Genomic DNA, 22,360 nt, shown 5'->3' with positions numbered 1-22,360 from the left:
CAGATTGGAGGCATTTTGCTGCTGATGGGCAGCTAGTCTGGAAAGCGCCCTGGAGAACGAGTTTAAAAGACAACATCACTTGTGCTGAAGAAACATGGAAAACTGCCTTGAACTGAGTCAGACCATTGGTCCATCTAGTTCAGTACTGGCTAGCCATGGCTCTTTGGAGTTGCAAGCGGGATGCCCCCCCACCCCCAGTCCTCCCTGGAGATGCCAGGAATGGAACTTGGGGCCTTCTGCATGCAAAGCAGATGCTCTGCCGTTCAGCTAGGCCCCTCCTCACATCTGCTGAAGGATGGACGGAACCAGACCTCAGAGTCAGCAGCTTCTTGCTGCTGTGGGTACCTAAAAGGTATCAAAGCTATCTCTGGGTTTTCATTTAGTCTTAGATGATTTTTATAAGAGAGAATGATAGTTTCATTATGTAATGGAAAAAGAGGCTGAAGATGTATGGCAGTTTAGTGAGGATCGTTTTATCTTTTAATTTACAGGAGTGTACTGCTGGAACAAAATCTGCCTCCACAGTTTTTTTGGTTTTTGTTTTAAATCAAGATTTAAAAATGATGCAGCTTGGCATTCTTCCAGGTAGCAAGTTATGACTTATGGTCTTGACTAATGCACTGATTACTTACTTACAATTAAAAAGTAGCAAATGCTGAGTGTTCTTTTTCAGAACCCAAACTTTTGAAAACGTATTAAGGGGACGCATGGGGGGGGGCTGTTGACAAAGAAAGAACCCGGAAAATGAATAGAGAGGCTTTATTTTGAGTTTTCTGAGTTGAAAAACATGCCAGGAAGCGAAGGAACCCTTTGGTGTTGTGTTGAGTACTGCTTTCTTGGAGCACTAAATTATATGGAATGGTTGAATTGGTATATTTTAATTGTATGACAGGTTTCAGTTTCTTTAACGTTTGTGAGAAGCAGCCCACACATAAATGCCTTTGCAAGAGTTAAACGTTCTCCAAACGTTCTTTGGCCTCTCTAATGTTGTGGGATGGGCCCTTTTAATCTTTCTTTGTCTTTCTGGGTTCAAGATGTCCCAAGGCATTTTGGTCCTTGAGGCAGGGGATCCAACATGTGCCCAACTGTGGAGCTAAAAATATAATAATAAACAACATAACTGGCAATTTGCAACCCCATGCCCTGCCACTTGAACAAGCCAGCTCTCACCCTGCCTGAGGATGGGTGGATAGGTCTGCAACTTGCTGTTCTGTAATTTTCCATTCCTTTGTAGGATTATTTCTCACTTCAAAGAGGCATGGGGAGCCCATTCATGCTGCTTATATACTCAGTGGATGTGTTTGCACTTGCGAAAAGGGGATTTGGATTTGGTCCCAATGGTTTTGTTGGTTTTGTGGCCTCCGGGTATTGGGACCCTCAGGACGGATGGCTGTTCAGAACCTCTTCTCCTCATAAGGTTTATCTGCAGGACTCCTTGGGTATTTCCAGGCAGAGATGTATTCCATCATAACTTCGCTGGTCAATGACCGAATAAACTTATAACTAACTAACTATAAATGCTGATTTTTATGGGAGACTTTACAAATGTGCACATATGATGATCTGATGATGATACTATGGGATCCCCTGTGGGATTTGACCTACTCCTATGAGCTATCTGTTCCTTTTCAGACCCCTTTTTTCTGGCCTGAAAGCACTAGGGGGAAACTTATGAGACAAGGAATCTTATAGATGGATTCTAATGCAACTCTGAGGGGGAATAGTTTTCAGCAAAGGTAGTAACATCTTGGGGATTGACTCTCAAGGGCACACACCACCTTGCATATCCAAATGCCCCTTTCCCACTGTGCCACTTAACTTCCAGTCAAAACCCTTTGCAGTCCTTTAAATAAAACAAAAAACCAGTTTTATTGTTTTTAGGATCTTCCAATCCCCTACTATTTTTCCTTTTAAAAATAAAAGCCCACTCCCATTATGCTTTTTAGGCTGTAAGCTTCAGAGCTGTTTGTAGGACTTCAAAGAAGAGCGGGGAGAGGAGAACCACAAGTTTGGGGAAAGAAATTCATCTATTGATCTACATCTGTTCATCTACTCAGATAGAGGAGCTTTTTAAAAAGCATTTTCCCTGTCCTGACTGCTCCAACCATGGCAATTTAAATGGCAAAATGTATGATTGCCCATAAACCATTTGAGGCATTTCTCTGGAATTTGGGAGACCTCATAGCCTCAGAAGTTTCTACCATGCACGCACACTTAATTTCATTCTGCAAAGAAATTAAAAGTTATGAGGTAGGGTGATCCCAAAACTTAAAGTATGCATGCACAGAAACTCTCACAGGTATCTGCCTACAATTTCGGTGGAATTATGTCCTCCCAGGGAACTAACATGTTTGCAACCTTTGTCCAGTTCTGACAAGGAACAAAAAAGTTATGAGGAGAAACCTAAAAAATTAAGGTATATTTTTATAGAACTCTCCCCCACTGCACTTTACAGAACATGCTTATCTGCTTTACATTTGTGTGGTATAATGACCTTAGAAGTTTTTACCATACCTGCATTTTTCATCCTATTCTGCCAAGAAATAAAAAAATGTATAAACATTTTAGTTATATCTTATTAGAGAATCCTCTTACTGCTATTACAGTCTTATGCTGGATCACTCATCCTCCCCCACTCCAGAAATCAAAAGAATGCAAGAAGGGCAGTTTAACAGAAAAACCTTAAAAAGAGAGAAATGATGATAGTCTCAACAGCACAATTATGCATGTTTGCTTGAAAGTTAGTCCCATTACGTTCACTTTACTCCTAGGAAAGTGTGCCTAGGATTGAAGCCAAATCATTAAAGGGGAACAACTGTGTATAAGACCAAAACCATATCAAGCATTATTTCCTTTGGGAGTGTCACCAGAAGGGTAGTGGTGCAGAACTTCAGTAAACCAGTAAGTTCAGTGCACTAAACTGGAAGTGTAGGATAACAGAGATTTTTTTAAAAAATGTAAAAAGACAGTTGAGGTAAAACAGTGGGAGACCCTGGGAAAGTATAGAAAGCCAACTGGCCATGTTCTGCTTCCTAGTGCAGATGGGGAATAGCACCATGAACACACAAAAAAGAACTGCTCTGTGTGGAAGCTCCATTTCTCCTCAGCTAGAAAGCTACAGAAGAAAGTGCAAAAAAAGAAAGCACCCTCTGTCTGAAAATACCCTGTGTTTCCAAGGCTATTCTCCTGCAAACGGTGTGTCCTTTGTCAATCCAGCCCTCTCCTAGGCCTCCTCCTGGTCTGTTATCTATCTCTGCTTGGGAGAAGTCATCATTCATTCTCAGAATGGTTACTTTGCTGGCTACATGGAAGGCAGCATTAGGCATTACACAGAAAGCTCAACCATGTGGGGCTTGTTTGGGAGCACTCTTGGTTGGCTTATTAAGGTAGTTTTATAGTTTAGCACTCCCAAAGACCAGAGGGAATTCAGTGGCCAAAGAGAAAAAAGTCTCCACATCGATTATCTTGGTGAATCTTCTTGATCTAAAAAAAAAAAAAAAGCAGAAAACTCTGGCAGAGGGTGGCCCCAGCCGGCTAACTTGGCTTCCCAGAATGCACTGGGGTGCCCTGTGTGTGATGTTATTGTCTTAGCAGCAGGAACCATGTTCTTGCTTCTATCCACCAAACTGCTGTTATTTAGTGGCTAAAATAACCTTGGCAGATGTTGTTGTGGTTGCTAGGGAAACACTTCCATTGTCATAGTCCACAAGTTACTGCGTGAAATTTATATCTTATTTGGTTTTAGATCCTGACAAGCAGGTTGTGGTTGTGGTGAGGAGGGCAAGACTGCAGCTTGAAAAGGAGGAGCCATCACTTAAAACCATTCAAGCTAGGCTATGCAGGCTGAGCCTGTTGAAATCCTTGGGGTTTCCCACAAGCCCTGAGGCTTTGGACAGCTTTATGCCTTTCAGTCCCAGTGTGCAGCCCCCTTCCTGTCCCAGCTCAGAGAATCTGAGATTATTTGCTAAAAATCCATAATTGTCCAACCACAAAATACAAACTCTGGCTATTGGGGTGGGGGGATCATGTGTATTTACATATGCTTTACTTAACTGGCAGGCTTTATGCACAGTTTATACAGTTATATAATTTGATGGGTTTTTGAATTAGTTTTATGTTCCTTTACAGTTCCTTTTCAGAGACTAGAAAGGACTGGAAGAAATGTGTGGGAAGCAAAGGGATACTTATTGTTGGGGGAAAGCCATGGGTGGGCATAGGAAGGAATCTTCTGCTCCCATTGCCTCTTGCTTCCTCTGTGGTTGTCTTCCTCTTGCCCTCTCCACTTACATTGTAAGCTCCTTTGGGCAGGGACCTGCCTTTTGCTTATGATACTCTGTAAAGCACTGTGTGCACTGATGTCACAAGGATTATGGTGGTGGTGGTGATGAGTGATATCTGTGTAGGAAAAAAAGAGAAAATAGTAGTACTGTTCACACAATCATTTGAATCTAGGATTAATGTGGGTTATCAACCTTAGTATGGTTGTGTGAACCCATGCCAAAATGGGAATCTCCTGTCATAAACTACCTTGGCATGGGTTTACATAACCACTTCAATGTTGGTCACCCACATTAAACCTAGACTCAGATGATAATGTGAACAGGCCTACTCTACTTTGGCTGCCTGAGGCCCCTGAGTCTTTAGTTGGAAGTGTGTGTGTGTGTGTGTGTGTGTGTGTGTGTGTGTGTGTGTGGTGGGATCTAATGATGAATGGGAGCTCCTTAAATTGTTTGTGGTGTGCCCAGGTGAAGGCTTCTTAGAGCTTTAGAGAAGTGTGGCCAAAGCATGTGCAAAGTGCACACAAAGAGAAGGAAAATACAAGTATGCAGTTCTAAATTTGCCTTAGGAAACCCTCTGTTTGAAAGTGGCATCATGTCACTGCCCTCAAAACCCACATTCTTTTTGTTTTACCCTACCATGCATTTATTTTGTTCTATTTTATTTTGGAACCACACAAGCTGTCCTTCAGCACATGATTCTGAGGGCAGCATACACATGACACCATAGGCTTGGGTAAAACCTCAGGTAAACATTATTATTTTTTAAACATTTTATATCCCGCTCTTCTTCCAAGGAGCCCAGAGCGTTGTACTACATACTTAAGTTTCTCCTCACAACAACCCTGTGAAGTAGGTTAGGCTGAGAGAGAAGTGACTGGCCCAGGGTCACCCAGCAAGTCTCATGGCTGAATGGGGATTTGAACTCGGGTCTCCCTGGTCCTAGTCCAGCACTCTAACCACCACACCATGCTGGCACATGTATGTTGTGCTCCAAGCCGTACCTGGGGGGTGGGCCTGGACCAGCCCCCAGAAGTGTGACTGGCACTAGATGGCCAGAGATCAGCACCATGAGTTGTGGCCTAGCCTTCTCCGCACTGGAACTGGAAAAAGCCACCTTGGTTGCTCACAGTTCATTGGGCTCGGATGCCTGTGCTGATTCAGTCTTGGTAGAGCCCACTCTGTCCTGTGGCTGCTGGATCTGTTAAGCAGATTTCCACCCTAATGTTCCTGTATATCTTCAGTCACTCTTCCCAATAAAGGAAATTGACTCACAAAGACTGCCCTGGCCATCCTACAACTTTGGGAAAGGGGAGCAAAACACCAGAGGGCTGTGAATTGGCCCTAAAGTTGCCATGCTCAACATGGGTCAGGATTCTCTACTCTTTCACAGCTGTGTCTGTCGGGAAAGCTGCACATGCCAAAATTCTCCCTCCTGCACTGTGATTGCAGAGCTCGGTCTTATTCTCACTGTGCTGATGAGAGGGTTGGAACTGAAAAGCCTGGGAGGGAAGTGTCTGTAGGGGATTGGAAAAGCTGTGACTGAGGAGTGCAAAGGTGGGTAGAAGTGGGGAGAAAGGGAGAAGAGGGGATAAACAGGAGGGGAGTGTCTGTAGGCCTTGAAATGGCTCTTAAGAATGGAAATGGGCCTTTCCATCCCTGTCTCACAGTCTCTCAGCAGCGCTAATTGCTATTAATTCTATTAGCTCTAATGGGTCTGAGCACAGGGCTTTTCTCTCATCACCCAGCAGAGAGTATGAAGCTCTTCAGCTCTGCAAAGTAAAGCAGGGATCCATCTGAACATTAATTAATGATACTTATGGATGGGAGGTTACTTCCTTCGGGACAGTCAATACGAGATGGCGCAAGTACGGGAATAAAATGGAAAAATCTGACACCAGAAGGTGTTGGCTGTAGTTTCAGACCAAGAGGAGGGATTTGACTCAGGAGACTGGGGAATGGAGGCACAGAGAAGGGCAATCCTGTAATGAGTTAGCGAATCGTAACTCCTAAGTTGCCACACTCACTTTAGACACCACCTATTTTATTCCCTTCTGTGGCTGAATAAGAGAGACAGCTGAGAAGGGTTACGATTATAAGGAAGCTAAAAACCAATACATAGCTTAGGCAAAGCTGGATTGTTCTTAAAAGCTTTAGGGATATCCACTGAAATTAAACAGAGTGCAAGTCTTCACACCACTAAAAGTTCTGTGGAATGCCCTACCATGGGATTCAGTTAAAGCCAACAAAATAAAGGGGTTAAAAATAGGACTACATGTATTGGATTTTCGTGTGGTCAGGGAGGGTAGCTTCCTCCTATGATTCTTTCTAAATATTAAGTTGCTAAAAGTTAACCAAAATAAACACTAATTTTGTTGATTTTTTAAAGGGGTGCTGGAAGCTGTAATGGATGAATAGGAGTGTGATGAGCATCTTCTTGAGCATGTCTTCAGGAGCATCTAGTATCGGCTTCTGTTGGTGACAGGTTGTTGGCCTGGGTGGTTAATGGGACCCATCAGGGATGTTCTTGTTTACTGAATCAGTCCCTTTCCAGTGCTGCTTTCAGTTTCCATAACTTCCGTGCTTAAGCATGCAGCCGGAGAGTGCCAGCCAAGCCAGCTCCCTGCTAATCCCCACCCTCATGCTAACTGCCAGAATTGCATCTTTATCAAATGTGTGCCACTTCCGGTAATAATGCACAAAACCTTGGCCCGGTGACTTTTCTCCATGAAATATTAATGGGACTAGGGCTGGCACCGTCTGCGGCAAGAGGGTATAAATTGCCAAACTGCTTTTTGCCAAAGCGCTCTTTCTTCAGCCTTCTTGCTGGATGGTCTTGTCTTCAGTCCGTTGCCCCGCCTTGAGTGGCTCTAGCGGAGACCTTTTGAGCCCTGAGTGCCTCTGTGGCAATGGGCTTGTTTTGGGGCAAAAGGTGCAACAATTGCTCTGCCAGCTGCCCACCTAGCTATGCAGGTAATTGGGGACTGTCCCTTTAAGAGGCTGCCTGTCGGGGCTGAAGGGCTGTCCTGCAAGGCGTGTCAGTGTTGTGGCGGTCAGTCCCCTCCAGAGAAGCGGGTGTGTGCTCCCAGCCTGGTGGTGCCCCTCTGCCGGCTGTTGCTCTGCTCTGCTCCAGTCGGGATTCCAGCTGGATGGGGCTAGAGGCAGAGGCAGTCAGATGGCTGCGCTCCTCCAAGGGTTAAATCTGCCACCGGTCTCCCTCGTTGAGGCTGTGCAGTTGGAGTCTCGCCTCTTCTGTGGCTGCATGTGCTGTGGCGAAATTCCCAGTTGCTGCTCTGGAAACCGATTGTGCCAGTGAAGAATGTGCCAGCTCAGCGAATCGGTCAGAAGAGTATGAGAAGACTGGGGGGAGAGGGAGAGAGCTTGAGAGCCCAAAGCAGCCTCTCTGTTTCATCTCCATCCCTTGCTAACGAGATCTCCTTGACTCTTCCGTTCCTTTGCAGGCATAAAGTGGAGCAAGGACAGCACCATGTCTGACAGCAAGGAGTGGGCCACACTCAGCCCGGAGGAGTTCACCCAGCTACAGAAGTACATTGACTGTGAGTCGGGTTTTTCCCCACTTCTCCTCTCTGATCTCTGGGCTGGTTCCACTGCCTCATAGGGAGGAAGGGCTGGGGATCCCTGTGGAAATGGATGAGATACGAAAGGGACTCCCTAGCCAAAATGAAAGGTCACTGTGGGACATGGCAGCCCAAACTCTAGTGTGGTGGTTCCACGGAGCTGCTGAGCTGTAAGGGAGAAGAAAGGGGAGCAGCCATCCCTGCGTCGATCCAGACGAGGCAGCCCATAAGGATTCTTCCTGGTGAGGGGTCCTTTGTGTGCCCCTCCCTCCGGCCACCGGTCCTTCTCCCTTGCCAGCATAGTGATATTGCTTGCTCTCTCCTGTGAGACAGAAATCACACTGGGTTTCCAATATGGGGGGTGGGGGTGTGTGGAAAGACCATCTATTCTGTGAAGAAGCTTGCAGATGTGTGTTTGTGTGTGAGGGTAGCAGGAAGGTACCTTGGATTCTGCTGGTCTTGAATGGAGCAAGGTGACTCTAGATCTCTGCCACCTTTGAGCTGAAATATTTGGCCCATCCATCCCAAGTGGTTGATGGGCAATCCTGAAAGTTGGACGCCAAGTCTCATGTCCCAGGATCAGAACTGTCAGCAGTCAAGTGTTGCATCCAAGTGTTACATAGTGGCTGCTGTGCTGCAGCCCAGTCGTGCTTCCTTTCCCTTCCAGAGCAGAATCCCGGAGTCTGGGTTCCCAGCCACCCTCAGCATTCCACTCCCTGCGTCCCACGGCCTTGCCTCCTACCAAGATTCCTGGATGGCATAATGTCCTGTGTTCAATCTTTTTTCCCTTTGCCATGCAGACAGCAGCAAGAAGGTGCAGGATGTGCTGCAGGAATTTTATGGAGAGGGTACATTGTCCCAGCACCTGCAAGGAGATGTGAGTAAGCTCCCGTTCGTTGCCGCCCCCCCGCGCTTCATTTTTTTTTGCCTTGCCGGATTAGAGAGGATGCATTTTAAGAAACTCTTCATGCCAGGAAAGGACTGTGTGTGCGTGCGTGCGTGTGCATGCACGTGTGGGCAAAGTGACCTTGCAAAACCCCTTCTTCCAACCCCTGTTCACCACCTTCCCGCACAGGCAGTCCCTCACCAGAATTTCTGACACATTCTTCCTGTCTCTCCTTCACTTCACTTCCTCCACCCTGACTGCCCAAAGCTCCCTTGTGGCTTCTCTTGAACCTGCCCCACCCATCCCAAGTGCTGCTCCCTGCTTGGCCATGATGTCTTGCTCATCCTGTGCAATGACTCCTCCCCTTCCTGTGACCACTATTCTTCATTAGACACATGCCAATAAGCATGAAATTTATTTGCTCCTATTAATTTGAGGATAGCGGGAAGTGGGGGAGATCTTTCCATTCTCTCCCCAGCATACTGAAATGACCAGATATCAGCCAAATCAGTACTCTGCCAACTTGCAATGGGATGTGCCAGTTGTGTTTACTCTCTCTTTCTCTCTCTCTCTTTCTCTCTTTGTTCTCTACTGGTGTCATTGCCAGTCAATAGACTTTGAGGGCTTCAAACTCTTCTTGAAAACCTATCTGGAGGCAGAGGAGATCTCAGATGAACTTTGCTGCCACCTCTTCATGTCTTTCCAGACCACAGCAGGACAGGCCACAATAGAACCAGGCATGCAAACTGGTAAGGAGACTTGCGATGGGAAAGCTGCTATACCCAAAGAGTTGTCTTGGAAAGGATGTGGGGATTTTTCACCTCCCCTCTCTCTCTCTCAAACAAGAACTAAAAGCTTAACAACTGGGGAAGAAGAATGCTCCACTAAGCATTTATGTGGGTGACAGCAAAACTTGGCATCTGATGCTGCAGTGTATTTATTTATTTATTTATTTTTACAGTTCTATACCGCCTTTCGTTAAAAGAAAACCCCAAGGCGGTTTACAAAAATTAAAACATACAATAAAAAGCAGTTAAAACATCAAGCTAAAAACAAACATAAAAACAAGACAACAGATAAAAAGTTGTATGCAGTGTACTGAGGGGTGTGTGTGTGTGTGTGTGTGTGTGTGAGAGAGAGAGAGAGAGAGAGAGAGAGAGAGTGCGAAGCCCCAAGGATGAAGAATCCTTTCATGAGCTTACCCCAAATCTCACTTTGCTTTTCAGCCATTGGTTTTGTTTGCGTCAACGATGTATCTTGTTACTTCTCGCTTCTGGAAGGTGGGAGGCCAGAGGACAAGTTGGAGTGTGAGTATGGCCAGGGATCAAGAGAGGTAGAGAAGAGGCAGCTGGAGACCCAAGTTCAAATCCTGTTTGCTGGTTTTTTGCAGAGGGGGTAGAAAAGGTTTATGCAAAATTTACCAGCCAAGGATTAAGAGAGGAAGAGACAGCTGGGGAACTGAGTTCAAATCCTGATGCAGAGCAGGTAGAAAGAGCATGTGCAGATTATAACAGAAATTTGTCCTTGGTAATTCTCCAAGGCAGACCTGTCTTTATTTTGCTCTTGCTGCCATTAGAATATCTCTGGCATGGCAGCACTGACCAGTTCTTTATTTCCTTGTTACCTGCACATGCACAGTTACTAGTCATTTCAGTTTCCAGTGAGGCACTCCCAATAACCTATCTGTTTGTTGCAATTAATTTTACCCCACTATTCTATGTGGGGATATTTCTTTTCTAAGCAAGGTATTCACAGGGACTGACGATTCAAAGTGGCAGTACTTCTCCAGTACCCCCTGGAAATTCTATTCATCCTCCCATCACATGACACACAACAGATCCACATTTTCCTTCTAACATCCTTAATGCACCCCCCAAATCCTGTCAACACAGAATGCCACTGGCATATTCTGGACCTGCTGAAGTCCATCTAGGCTGTGGGTGTGTATCTTCTGGAAGTGCCAATTGTAAACACTTTGACCTGCAGTGGGAGGGGGAAACCAGTCTACCCCACCAAACTGTAGGGGATTTGGGAATTTACTTTAGGCATGTACTTCTCCTCCATCAAATAAAGCTGGACAAAGGGGCGCTTTGTGGAGGCCACCTGGAGTGGAACAGTGGTGATAGACGTGTATGCCTCTGGCAATCTCCAGTCCAGCACCTTCTACTTCTGACCCTTCTTTCTCCCCTCACAGTCACCTTCAAGCTCTATGACAAAGATGGGAACGGCCTCCTCGACAGTTCAGTGAGTAGTACGAGACCTTGAGTTAAGCACCCTCACAGTTTTGACTCCTTGGAACTTGATTCCATCTCCCCATTCCATTCCTGTTCCTACCCTACAAGCAGGATAGATCCAGCCCTGCCTCTCCAGCCCACAGAGCCCAAACTGATGGAATAGTGTCAGGTATTTTGATGTGGTGCCTGAGCTGGAAAATCCAAATTTTCCCTCAATTGACATGGGTCAATTAACCTCCAGGAGGGGCTTCTCCTGCACAAGCTTCATTTCTGTGGGGCAAGTACAGGAGAACATCCTGGCAGTTTGTGCCCTGTGGGTTGGGTTGATCTGCTCTTCTGACCTTGATTGCACCCAGGAGGTCACTGCCTGAGGTGGCTGCCTTAGCTTTCCTCCTAGACACCTCTGCTTTGTGCTTATAATTATTGCCTTTTTCCTCCTGTACTCCCAGGAAGCCCCTTTTTTGGTACCCAGGGACAGAAACTGCTATTTGCTTTCCAGCACCCTTTCCTGCTTTCCAGGGGAGCCTTCCACATTACAAATGTGTAGCCTGGAGTGGTCCTGCCCTGGCTGGGATTCTAGCCCTTTTTGTTCCTGCCATTTTGATATTATGCTGTATTTGAGGTAATAAATTTAGCAGAGGGATGCAACCAGTCCATTTATATTCTTCTTCCCAAGTAATGTGTTTGGTGCACCTTCCAACCCCAGTCCAACTGATGTCAGAGGCCAAATCAACCTCAAAGGCACCTGCCTGGTTTGCTGTGTAAGACTGACATCTTTTTCCTGACAGTGCTCCTGTACCTCTAAGAGCTACACATGAGGAAGAAAAGCATCAGGTGAAGCCTTCCTCCTTCATTGCATCTCCTGCCAGAACAAAGATAGCCAATCTCTCTCTCGCGCTCTCTCTCTCTCTTTGTTTTGGTGTAGGCAGGGGTACATATATAGCATCCCTCCCTCCCTCCCTCCCCTTTAATGATGGGACTAAAAACTCTTCTCTTGCAGGAAGTGGATCGCATAATCACACAGATGATGCGTGTAGCTGAATATCTGGACTGGGATGTAACTGAGCTCAAGCCAGTAAGTGTAGATCACCCATTCCCAGTCTTCACTATATTCCTTCTCTCCCATCCCTGGGAACTGTTGGCGCTGGAAAGTGGGTGCCCGTGAGATTAGGCCTGGGGTTCATTGGAGCACATGGGGCAGGCTGGAGAAGGTGTTCAGGAGGTGTTCTAACATTTCACCTCCACTTCTGAAAGAGGAGAGGAGCAAAACTGGATGCATTCATGGAGGAAAATGCGGGGTTCACTCAGAAGGGAAGGAACTGGAGGTGGGTTGGGCTATAGGGTTTATGTATGAAATCTTTACTAGCTGAAGGGGATTGCCCTCATAGGGTGCCTCTCCCTGATCTGCTTGTGCTGTGTTTTCTGGGACACAGTGGCTGAAAGTGCAAGCCTCCATTTCCCCTCCTCTCTAAATCTTGGCTGTCACAAGAACACTGGCATTCAGATTCCTTCCACAGGAAAAGAGAATGCTAGACAGGCACAGAGGAAGGTTGAATTCTGCTATATGTTACAAATAACTATGGATACTTCCGTTCCCATTTTGGAGAGGATAGCAATAGCAATAGCACTAACATTTATATACCGCTCTATAGCCGGAGCTCTCTAAGCAGTTTACAATGATTTAGCATATTGCCCCCCAACATTCTGGGTACTCATTTTACCGACCTCGGAAGGATGGAAGGCTGAGTCAACCTTGAGCCCCTGGTCAGGATCGAACTTGTAACCTTCTGGTTACAGGGCGGCAGTTTTACCACTGCGCCACCAGGGGCTCTTCTGCCTTGCTGTCTTCCAGGAGTTTTCCTCTTAAAACTGTAGGGTTGGCACACTAACTGGGGCCTAACGGAAAGTCATGTGCGCTGATATTGCTCCCCTCTGATGCTCTGTTCTCCAATCTCCCTTCTGCTCAGATCCTGCAGGAGATGATGCGAGAGATTGACTACGATGGCAGCGGCACGGTCTCTCTCTCCGAGTGGCTCCGCGGTGGTGCTACCACGGTCCCCCTCCTGGTGCTGTTGGGGCTAGAGGCTGTAAGTGTTCTTGCCACTCCCAACTGGGAGTACAATGTCATGGCAGGGGCGGGCGGATGTTCCTGTTCTCAGACACCAGGAGCAGGGGTGGATTCTTGCTCAATCTGCCCTGTCAGGCTGGCTCAAGGCTTCCTTGGAAACAAGGTTCAAGCTGCCATCTTGTTTGAGGAATACCGTATGTCACAAGGTGATTTTATCAAAGCCAGAGCCAAAGAGCACAACTGGGACCCCACTGCCCCTGAAGCTTAGCTGTGCAGTTATGCTGCTAAGTTTCACACTGCAATTTTCTCCATAGCACACAGTTGACTCTTTGGGGAGGCACGTGTGCAGTCTCCTTTTTCCTGAGAAACGTAATTACAATGGCATGTATTCCTGAGGCACTTCATCCTGAGGGTCCAAGGTGTGGAGTCTTCCTTGTGTATGGTTCAGGCAATGGGTTTGGATTTCAGGAAACATCTTTGTGGAAAACTCTGACCCACTTGGAGCCAACCACCATGCACACAAAATGACTCTCTCTCTCTCTCTCTCTCTCTCTCTTTCTCTCTCTCTCCCCTGCCGACTTCCTTCTCCAGACAATGAAAGATGATGGGCAACACCTCTGGCGCCTGAAGCACTTTAACCGCCCTGTTTACTGCAACGTCTGTGAGACCCTGCTGTTGGGACTGCGCAAGCAGGGGCTGCGCTGCACCTGTGAGTGAGTCCCTGTGTCCTTGGGATGCAGGTGGGAAGTGGATGCTTGCACTTGTCCTTCTTCCTTGTTGTCTCTACCCCTTGCCCTGAAAGGGGCTTGGGAATGCTGCCGTGAGGAGTGAGGGAATCTGGGGGCAGGGAAGAAGGGGAGGGACCTTCCTCCAGCCAGCACCTCTCTGAGATGCCTTAACCTGGCTTGCTCAACTTAGGCCCCCCCCCAGCTGTTTTTGGACTACAGCTCCCACAATCCCCAGCCACAGTGGCCAATAGCCAGTGATTATGGGAGTTCTAGGCCAACATCTGCAGGAAGGCCAAAGTTGAGTAGCCCTGCAGGCTTAGGCAGAACAGGATGTTGTGACGGACAAGACCTGCCTCTTTCTCCCCTCCTTTGGGTAACATCTAGTAGAGGGATAGCCAGCCGTAGGCTGTCCAGCTGCTGTTGAACTACAGCTCCCATCGCCGCCAGCCTCAATAAATTGTCTGGTGGCTATAAGCCATCTCCAGCCTCAGAGGCAAGAGGCCTCAATTCCAGTTGCAGGGGAACAACAGCAGGAGAGAAGGCATGTCCTCAGCTCCTGCCTGTGGGCTTCCCAGAGGCATCTGGTGGGCCACTGTGTGAAACAGGATGCTGGATGGGATGGGCCTTGGGCCTGATCCAGCAGGGCTGTACTTATATTCTTAAATTGCGGCTGAAGTTGATGACAGGCTTGACCGCTTCAGGTTGGCCACCCCTGACATGGAGGCTCCTGATGTTACTGGGAAGCTGGAGGACAGCCCCACACAGCAGCAGCACTAGTCTCAGATCAGAAGCGGCTGCAAGCTGCCCCCCTCACAGATGCACCTGCCTGACTAGAAAGTGAAATAGACACAACACTGACTGATGGCTGCTCAGTCTAAGGCAACACCGGCATAGATTGTAAAATGCATGCGGCATTCTTTGGTTTGTGGCTGGTCCATATCCAGAAATCTGTAACCTGAAAAGTTAACTCTTGCAAATTTGTTGTGAAGGAGATAAGTGTTTTTCAAGTGTTTGTTAGATTATATGTGATATGATTTATTAGGCACCAGTTTAATTGAGTATCAGTACCCAATGATAATTCTCCTTCCTGTACTCAGATTTTAAGTGTGATGAACATAATGTGTGAGTAGGGCTAATGTCTAGGCTCATGGCATGTTGTGTACCCACAAATGTGTATACTGTGGGCAATGACAGCTGTACCAACCCTCCCTTCAAACCTCGGAAAAGTCCTCATCTATTACACAGCCAAGCAGACCTGCCCTATTTGGTGGAACATGATCTAGCATGCCTACCTCTTCCTCTAACTGAGCTCGTGAACACCCTAACATTCCTCCTCCTATTGCACTGTTGGGTACTGTGTCCTATCTACAAAAGCAATACAAAGGATACAGAATTATCTTTTGATATTGATGCTGACCAGGAACTGCTTGTGGTGATCCCTTCAAAGCTTTGCACACATGCGCATTTGCTCTGAAAGCCCTTCCAATCCCACCTTTGTCTCAGAAACTTAACAGATACTGCCTTCCCCCATTAAAAACAACCACTTCTCCATAACATGAGGACTAAAAACTTGCCCTCTAGAATGCGAGCAAGCTAGAATTCAAAGAATATCCTGATGTCTGTTTCCCCTTTTTAAACTCTAGAAGCCCCTGTTCACCAAGGCTGCTGCCATACAGGATCCCTCTGGAGGGGCTGAGCTCTTCCTCTGGGCTCTTCTGCAATTAGGTGGATGCAGCATCGAAGTGGTGGTTCCACAAGGCACTTAAAAGTACTTTATTTTCCAGCCTGGCCTTTCCCCAGGGCCAGGATTCTTCTACCATGTTTACTCAGATGCAGGAGCAAGTCATTAATGAGGTGAGAGGACTGCCTCTGCAGTGGGCCAGTGAGTGCGGGCATCTGGCCCTGCCCAGCCTTTCCCCTCAGCCTGGAGCCCTGCCAGACAGTGGTTTTACTTTGGACATGTGTGCGGACATGTGTCATCCAGATTTACGTCAAAGTTACAGGGAGCACTCCCTACACAATTCGGGTTTTTCATTGCACATTGAAGCTTAGCCCGATTTTTTGTGTGTGTCTGCGTTTTAAAAAAATCTACTTTTTGCATCAGGTTTTGGGGCAAATTCAACATATCTGATGTGCCCCATAACTCATAGTATTTCACCCCTCTTAATTCTGCAGTAAAGCCTGGGAAAGGCCCTGGGCATCACCTCTCCTGCCTCCTGTTCCTGGCTGCCTCATTATCCTTCCCCATCCCCACTGGGATGCCTTTTAAACTTCACATTGGGTAGCAAGAAGGGAGCGCCTTCCTCCTCACTGCCCAACCCGAAGCTTAAAAGCACTCTGGCGGCAATGGGGATGTGGCCAGTGCCGTGTGGGCAAGTTCCATTTAAGCCCGATGCTGGTATTACTAAATCCAATGACTGTGCCCGCCTGGTGTCCCTGGGAATGCAGCAACACACTCTTAAATGCCTCCACACCAACATACTCTTAAGCAATGCCTGTCCCCTGCTTCCCACGTATACGGCATTTTCAGCACTCATAATCATGGGGCAAGATCTTTCCCCCATTGCAGCATTTGTCTCTGTAGACAATGCTGCATATATGGAGAGTTGGCGGGTCAGTGCAGAGTTGGGGCTTTCAGGTGCACTCCCATGGGTGCTGTACTTAGCTACAGTGTCCATGGTTTTAATAACAACTGAACAGGGCTTCAGTAAAGGTTGTTTCCAATGCTAATTGTAAGCCTCTTCTTGGCAGGTTCAGGCTGTTTTTATTGCGTCATTCAACAGAGGTGGGAGATTAATGGTGAATAACCTCTGAATTGCCACTTTAATAGCCTTTCTGAATTTCCTTAATATCAGTTTCTCTGCCTTTAGGGAGTGGAGGTGGGGAAGCTTTTATTGCTTATTTCCTCCCCTTATTATTTTTTTAATCTTCTTATTTTAACAGCAGAATAGTACTAATGGCACCATTTTTTAAAAAGAGAGAGGAAATAATAAGTAATGAAAGTCTCTGCCCCCACAGCAGGCAAATCAACTGAGATGAGCGGAATTCGGAGAAACTGTTCAAGGGGCAAATCTGAGCTATTCAGCACCAATCTCCCTCTTGTACTGAACAGGGATGCTCAGGGTGGCTGGGGGATTTGCCTCTGATTTGCCCTTTCAGTTGCCTCTCTGAATTGCCCTAATGTCAGTTTCTATGCATGCAGGGATGGGGGAGTTTTAATTACTTATTTTGTATCTTTAAAAAAAAATTAAATCGCAGAGTAGTGCTATTCTACCATTCAAAGAAGAAATTAAGTCATTAAAGCTGCCCTTGGGTAAAAAAGCCTGATACTAGGGCAATTCAGAGGCTATTCAAGGGGAAATTCTGAAGCCACTCCAACCTGCAAAGGGGATGTGTCCCATTTTAAAGGCAGAAAAGCCACCTAATGGCACAGCGGGGAAGTAACTTGCCTAGGGAGCAAGAGGTTTCTGGTTCAAATCCCTGCTGGTATGTGTCCCAGACTATGGGAAAGACCTATATCAGGCAGCAGCGATATAGGAAGATGCTGAAAGGCATCATCTCATACTGCACGAGAGGAGGCAATGGTAAACCTCTCCTGGATTCTACCAGAGACAACCACAGGGCTCTGTGGTCACCAGGAGTCGACACTGACTTGACGGCACACTTTACCTTTTAACCCTCAAGACTTAAAAGCACTTTGTGTCTCCATCAGCATTTTCAGACAGCAGACTTTACCACGAGTTTACTACAAGGCTTTACTGCAAGTTCTAACTTCCCCCCGCAAACCCACCACAGAAATGTGGATTTTTAAACCCTGGATATAAATCAGGCTATACTCTAACGCTCAGTGAAAAACCCAAATGGTGTGTGAAGTGTTCCCTGATAGTTTGCAGGGACTTTGGGGTAAATCTGGCCAATATGTGAATACACACCCTCCATTCTGAAGGAGAGGCACACTAAAAGCCCTGTGTGGAAAAGCCCTATGCTGTCTGTCCATTTTCTTTAAAAAAAAATAAAAAATTGATTTTTTAGTCTCTTCCCCCCCCCCGCCCCCCCTATTTCCCCACAAACAAGCAGAATGGGAGAAAATACTTGGGAGAACCACAGTTTACTCAAATCATGTTTTTTTGTGTTTTTTTTAAAAGAGCAAGTGACCAGAGGATGGTACTTCAAATGAAGACCTAGTCTGGAAGCACCAAAATGACATCTGTGTTGGAGGCAGAGGGAGATTGTGATGTAATTAGCACCATGTCACTAATTAAATCACGAGCAATATCTAACAGTGGCATAACACTCATGCTAGCCCATTCTGTACAACCGTCATAGTAGCAATTAGTCAGACAAAATATAATATATTCAGAGGTACAAAGTATTGGAGTCCCAAAAGGTGACATGACATCCCTTCATCAACTAGACATGTTCTAGACAAGAAAAAGGACACAACTGTGTATTTGTTGTGTAAAGAATTCATGCTGGGACACCCTACCCCTGCCCTTCATTTCTCATATATTCCCCTCTCCCTCCCAGAGTTAGTTATTTGACTCTTTGCTTTCACGGTGTTGACCACAGGCAAGGAGCTGCAGCATGCAGGATTATGGTAGCAGGGAGGGAGAGACTGGAATAGAGACAGCTGGTGATGGAGGGGAACCTAGGTGGGAAGGCTGTCAGCAGCCTGCAGCTGGAGGCAGTGCAGCCTGTGATTTAATCCTTCCCTCCTGGCATGTCAATGAATGCATCTTTCCTTCTCATCCTTGTGCTTACAGTTTGCAAGTATACCGTGCACGAGCGATGTGCCCGCAAGGCCCCACTAAGCTGCATCAGCACGTATGCCAAGAGTCGCCGTGACACCAGTGTAAGTGGCATGGGCAAGGGGAGGGCATTGTGCCCATGTGGTCCATCCACCTGCCTTACCCAAGATATCGTGCAGGCTCCCCATCTCTTTCCACTCCCACTCCAACCCCAGACTTCCTCCATCCTGACGTGGCTCCTACCAAAACCAGAGGACAGGAAGTCAGATCCTCCAGGCTTCTCTATGGACTCTCCAGTCTTCCCTTTAGAAGGGCTGCCTCTCTGTCCTTACAAGGGTGGCCCTGCCTCCCTTGTCCCATCCCCAGTGATGCCATAGGCATCACCCTCTCCATTTTTAGCCATCATTCTTTTCTATGTCATTCTTTTCTATTTATTTAATTTACATTTCCGTGCTGCCCTTTCTCCCAAGACCCCAGTGCTGCCCTTTCTCCCAAGACTCCCAAGAACAACAAATTAAAAATAGTAGATAAAACAATAACATTGTCATTACAAATACACAAATAGCAACCAGGGTACAAATCTCAAGGAAACAGAGAGGAGCTACTAGTTAACCAAACACCTGAGTAAAAAGAGCAGTCTTCAGTCTCCTCTGAAACATTGGGAGTGAGGATTCTATGGGGGTTTTGGAGAAAGGTTAAAAATGCATCTAAAATCACCCATTTGCCCCCCCCCCCTTTTTATGGGTTGGGTGGTAGGTAGCACCCATCATGCCCTACCATCCAACCCACTTTGGTGTCCCTAACAGCTACCCATGGGGAACAATGGGGTGTTTCGAGTTTTCCCATTGTTCCCTATGGCTGGAACAAGTTGCACTCACAGAGTGCGCTGCACACAAGTTTTGCATTGCAATTTGCAATGCATTTTATAACCCTGCCTTGAAAAACACTGCAGAAGCACACATTAAAAGGGAATCTGGCCCTCTCAGTACAGAACACATATTTAAAAGAGTCCAAAAATGGCCAAAAAGGAATCACTGACCCAGAATCCACAGCCAGCCACAGTGCCTGCGCTGCAGTAACATAATTGGCACAAATTGCTCTCTCTCACACAATTGTGACTCCTTACATTCCTAGCATTGCAACAGCTGCCACAGTGGCACCCTTAGCAGCAAGCATAGTCATACACTCAACTAGAGCAACTTCAGCCACATTTTGACTGTGTACAGATTGCAGAGCAGACCAGAGCAGTGAGTGAAGGACAAGTTAGTCTCAAGGCCAGACAGACATGGAGCTCATATCACAGCAATCACCAAGAAATATCACAGACAGAGAGAGAGAGTTGCCACTGTCCATTTCTCACCACAACACTATCTCACACACACAAAAAACCACAACTCAAGGAAGGCAGGCACCCAAGTTCTTCCTTTGTCAATCTGAGATCCAGCAAAACCAAAAAGTTATAGCAGCAATAGCACAGCATATTCCAAGAAAAGAAAACCACAAAATCAAACCTTTCTTCCTCCTCTCCTGTATCCTCTTCAAGTATAAGGGTGCTGGTGCTCACCTCTGTGTGCCTCCTAGTCCCTTTGAATACATTTTGAAATAATTCCCTTCTCCCTTCCCCCAACCCCCGGCCAATCAGGGAACAATTGCCCATGACAACACTTGATTTGTATGATAACAAGCCAACCAAGAAGCAAGGAGATTGCAAGCCAATCAGAAGCCAGTGCCAGAAAACCAATCAGCAAGGGAAAAACAGGCCTCCAAAATGGCACTCAGAACGTCAAAACGTTCCAGTTGAAACGGGGTTGTTCTGCTCTGAGCTCGAAACAGGTCCTTTATTTAAAGGGTGTTCTGTTTTGAGCTCGAAACAGCCCATTTTGAATCAAAACGTTTCACCGTCAACATGTTCTGTACATCCCTACAGCAGTTTGCTTATCTTGAGGAACCAAGCCAGAAGCAGCAGTCATGTAGGGCCCACCAAGCCTCCTGTCCCCAGCTCACCTGACCTGGCTGGGCTGCTAAGTAGCAGTGCCTTCTCTGGCTATCCTCTGGGTGGTTGAGCTGTCCAGCAAGGATAAGCAGCAATGACTCTCCCTTTGCTCGAGAGCTTCTCTGGTGGAAGCAGGTCGTAAGATGCTTGGGCCTGACTGCTTGACTCGAGATCCTCTCTGATGCTTTACAGACAGAACTCGAGAGCTATGTGTTCCAGTTCTGCTGATCTAGTCCCCACTCAGCTTTCAGTACTTCACTCCTTCCCTACAGGTGCAAGCCCATGTCTGGGTGAGAGGTGGTTGTGATGGCAGTAAATGTGACCGGTGTCAAAAGAAGATCAAGAGTTTTCAGAGCCTGACAGGCATGCACTGTGCCTGGTGCCATCAGAAGGTGAGTTCATTCCCTCTTGCTTCTGATAGGGACACTGATGTTATGCCAGGAGCAGCTTTCCAGTCAGGCCCTCTTCACAACTCTCCTTCTCCTTGCAATTCTCAAGCCAGCTTTCTCTTCCCTTGGTCATGATTAGAAGATAGGGAGATGTGCCCATGTTCAGTGGAGCCTCTGCCCTCGGGCAGTGAGGTTGCTCCCTTGCAACTCCTAATATGAACATAGAAAGCTGCTTTATATGGAGTCAGGCCATTGGTCCAGGGAGTTCAGTATGGTCTACTCTGACTGGCAGCAGCTCTCCAGAGTTTCTGGGGGAGTCTTTCCCAGTCCTACCTGGAGATTGAAATTGGGACCTGCTGCATGCAAAGCATCTTTTCTCCCGCTATGACCTCCGTTCCATAAGTTCTTGGTTATTCAGCTTTGGAGTGAGGAAGACACTCCTGTGAAGGCAGCTGAGATGCAGCCAGTGGTCCCAGACGCTGGAATGGTTCGATAAGGGAAGCTGTGGCTGACCCCAGAATGGCTCTTCCCGGTGTTGCCAGAACCCAGATTCTTCTGGGAAGGAGAAGCCCATGATCTGCGTGGCCTACTCAGTGTGAGGGAATGTGTCAGGCTTTTCAAAGGGCAGGAGAGAATTAGGAGGAGGAGGAGGAACCTGGGCAGAAGGGTCACTGCTACAGGAAGTTTGGGGAAGGTGGAAGTGGAATGAAATGGTGAAGGACCACTCTTACCCTGTCCTTGGGAAGCTCAGGGGGTCAGCAAAAGCCGAGCAGGAGGAGAAGTCGTGTGGTGTGTCATCCTAAGAGTAGTACTTTCTTTTCCTCCCGGGCGTGGGAGGCAAGTATATGGAAGGCAGCTAGGGGGTGAATTCAGGGACATTATTGGGGTGGGGGCTGAAACTACTTCCTGTCGCTGGTGTCCCTAATATTTGAGAACCAAACCTGTGCTGTCTGCACAGTCCGATTTATGCAGCCCCATCCTTGGTTCTGTTGGTTTTTGCATTACACATAAAATCAGCAAAAGGGTGGTGGAATATTAGGAACTGGCTTTAAACAGGCAGGGTCACACTCTGATCATGTAAGAGGTAAATGTCCTAATTCAGGGCTGCACAACTTCGTCCTCCCAGCTGTTGTTGGACTACAACTCCCATCATCCCCAGGGACCAGTAGTCAGGCTAACAAGAGCTAGAGGGCCAAAGTTGTGCAGTCCTGTTCTAATTAGACAGGTCATTTGAAAACATCAGAGTCTTTCTGTCATTATTATTAGTTGTTGCAAACGTCCTGATTTGAATCAGGCTCATGGCATGGGGGTGGGGTGGGAGGAGTTTAACCCACCCACCCCCACCCACCCGTGGTCCTGGCATAAATTCTAAATTCTAGCCCTTCTGTTTGCCCTGGGAGGGAAGGTGTTATTGGCACTATTTGCTGCAGTTGTTGACCTTCATTGTACCGCACATATC

The 22,360-nt window shown here is 47.0% G+C and overlaps 1 protein-coding gene across 7 annotated transcripts in view; it reads left to right on the top strand.

Moving 5' to 3' along the window:
* DGKA (diacylglycerol kinase alpha) overlaps positions 1 to 22,360 on the top strand; it is a 64,914-nt gene that overhangs the window by 24,790 nt on the left and 17,764 nt on the right. For 2 of the 7 annotated variants that reach the window (XM_053299823.1, XM_053299824.1), the window contains exons 2-11: positions 7,739 to 7,834; positions 8,656 to 8,732; positions 9,349 to 9,490; positions 9,968 to 10,048; positions 10,936 to 10,985; positions 11,976 to 12,050; positions 12,943 to 13,062; positions 13,635 to 13,752; positions 18,535 to 18,623; positions 20,785 to 20,904. In XM_053299823.1, coding sequence (XP_053155798.1) covers positions 7,765 to 7,834; positions 8,656 to 8,732; positions 9,349 to 9,490; positions 9,968 to 10,048; positions 10,936 to 10,985; positions 11,976 to 12,050; positions 12,943 to 13,062; positions 13,635 to 13,752; positions 18,535 to 18,623; positions 20,785 to 20,904 — 942 coding nt within the window. In that variant the 5' untranslated portion in view covers positions 7,739 to 7,764. Of the gene's footprint in view, positions 1 to 6,742; positions 6,763 to 7,171; positions 7,251 to 7,316; positions 7,627 to 7,738; positions 7,835 to 8,655; positions 8,733 to 9,348; positions 9,491 to 9,967; positions 10,049 to 10,935; positions 10,986 to 11,975; positions 12,051 to 12,942; positions 13,063 to 13,634; positions 13,753 to 18,534; positions 18,624 to 20,784; positions 20,905 to 22,360 lie in introns of those variants that run through there. The other 5 variants (XM_053299826.1, XM_053299829.1, XM_053299822.1 and 2 more) reach the window with 5 other exon arrangements.

Source organism: Hemicordylus capensis, chromosome 2, assembly GCF_027244095.1.
Source record: "Hemicordylus capensis ecotype Gifberg chromosome 2, rHemCap1.1.pri, whole genome shotgun sequence".
Classification (NCBI taxonomy): Eukaryota; Metazoa; Chordata; class Lepidosauria; order Squamata; family Cordylidae; genus Hemicordylus; species Hemicordylus capensis.
This window is presented reverse-complemented; position numbering and strand designations above follow the sequence as displayed.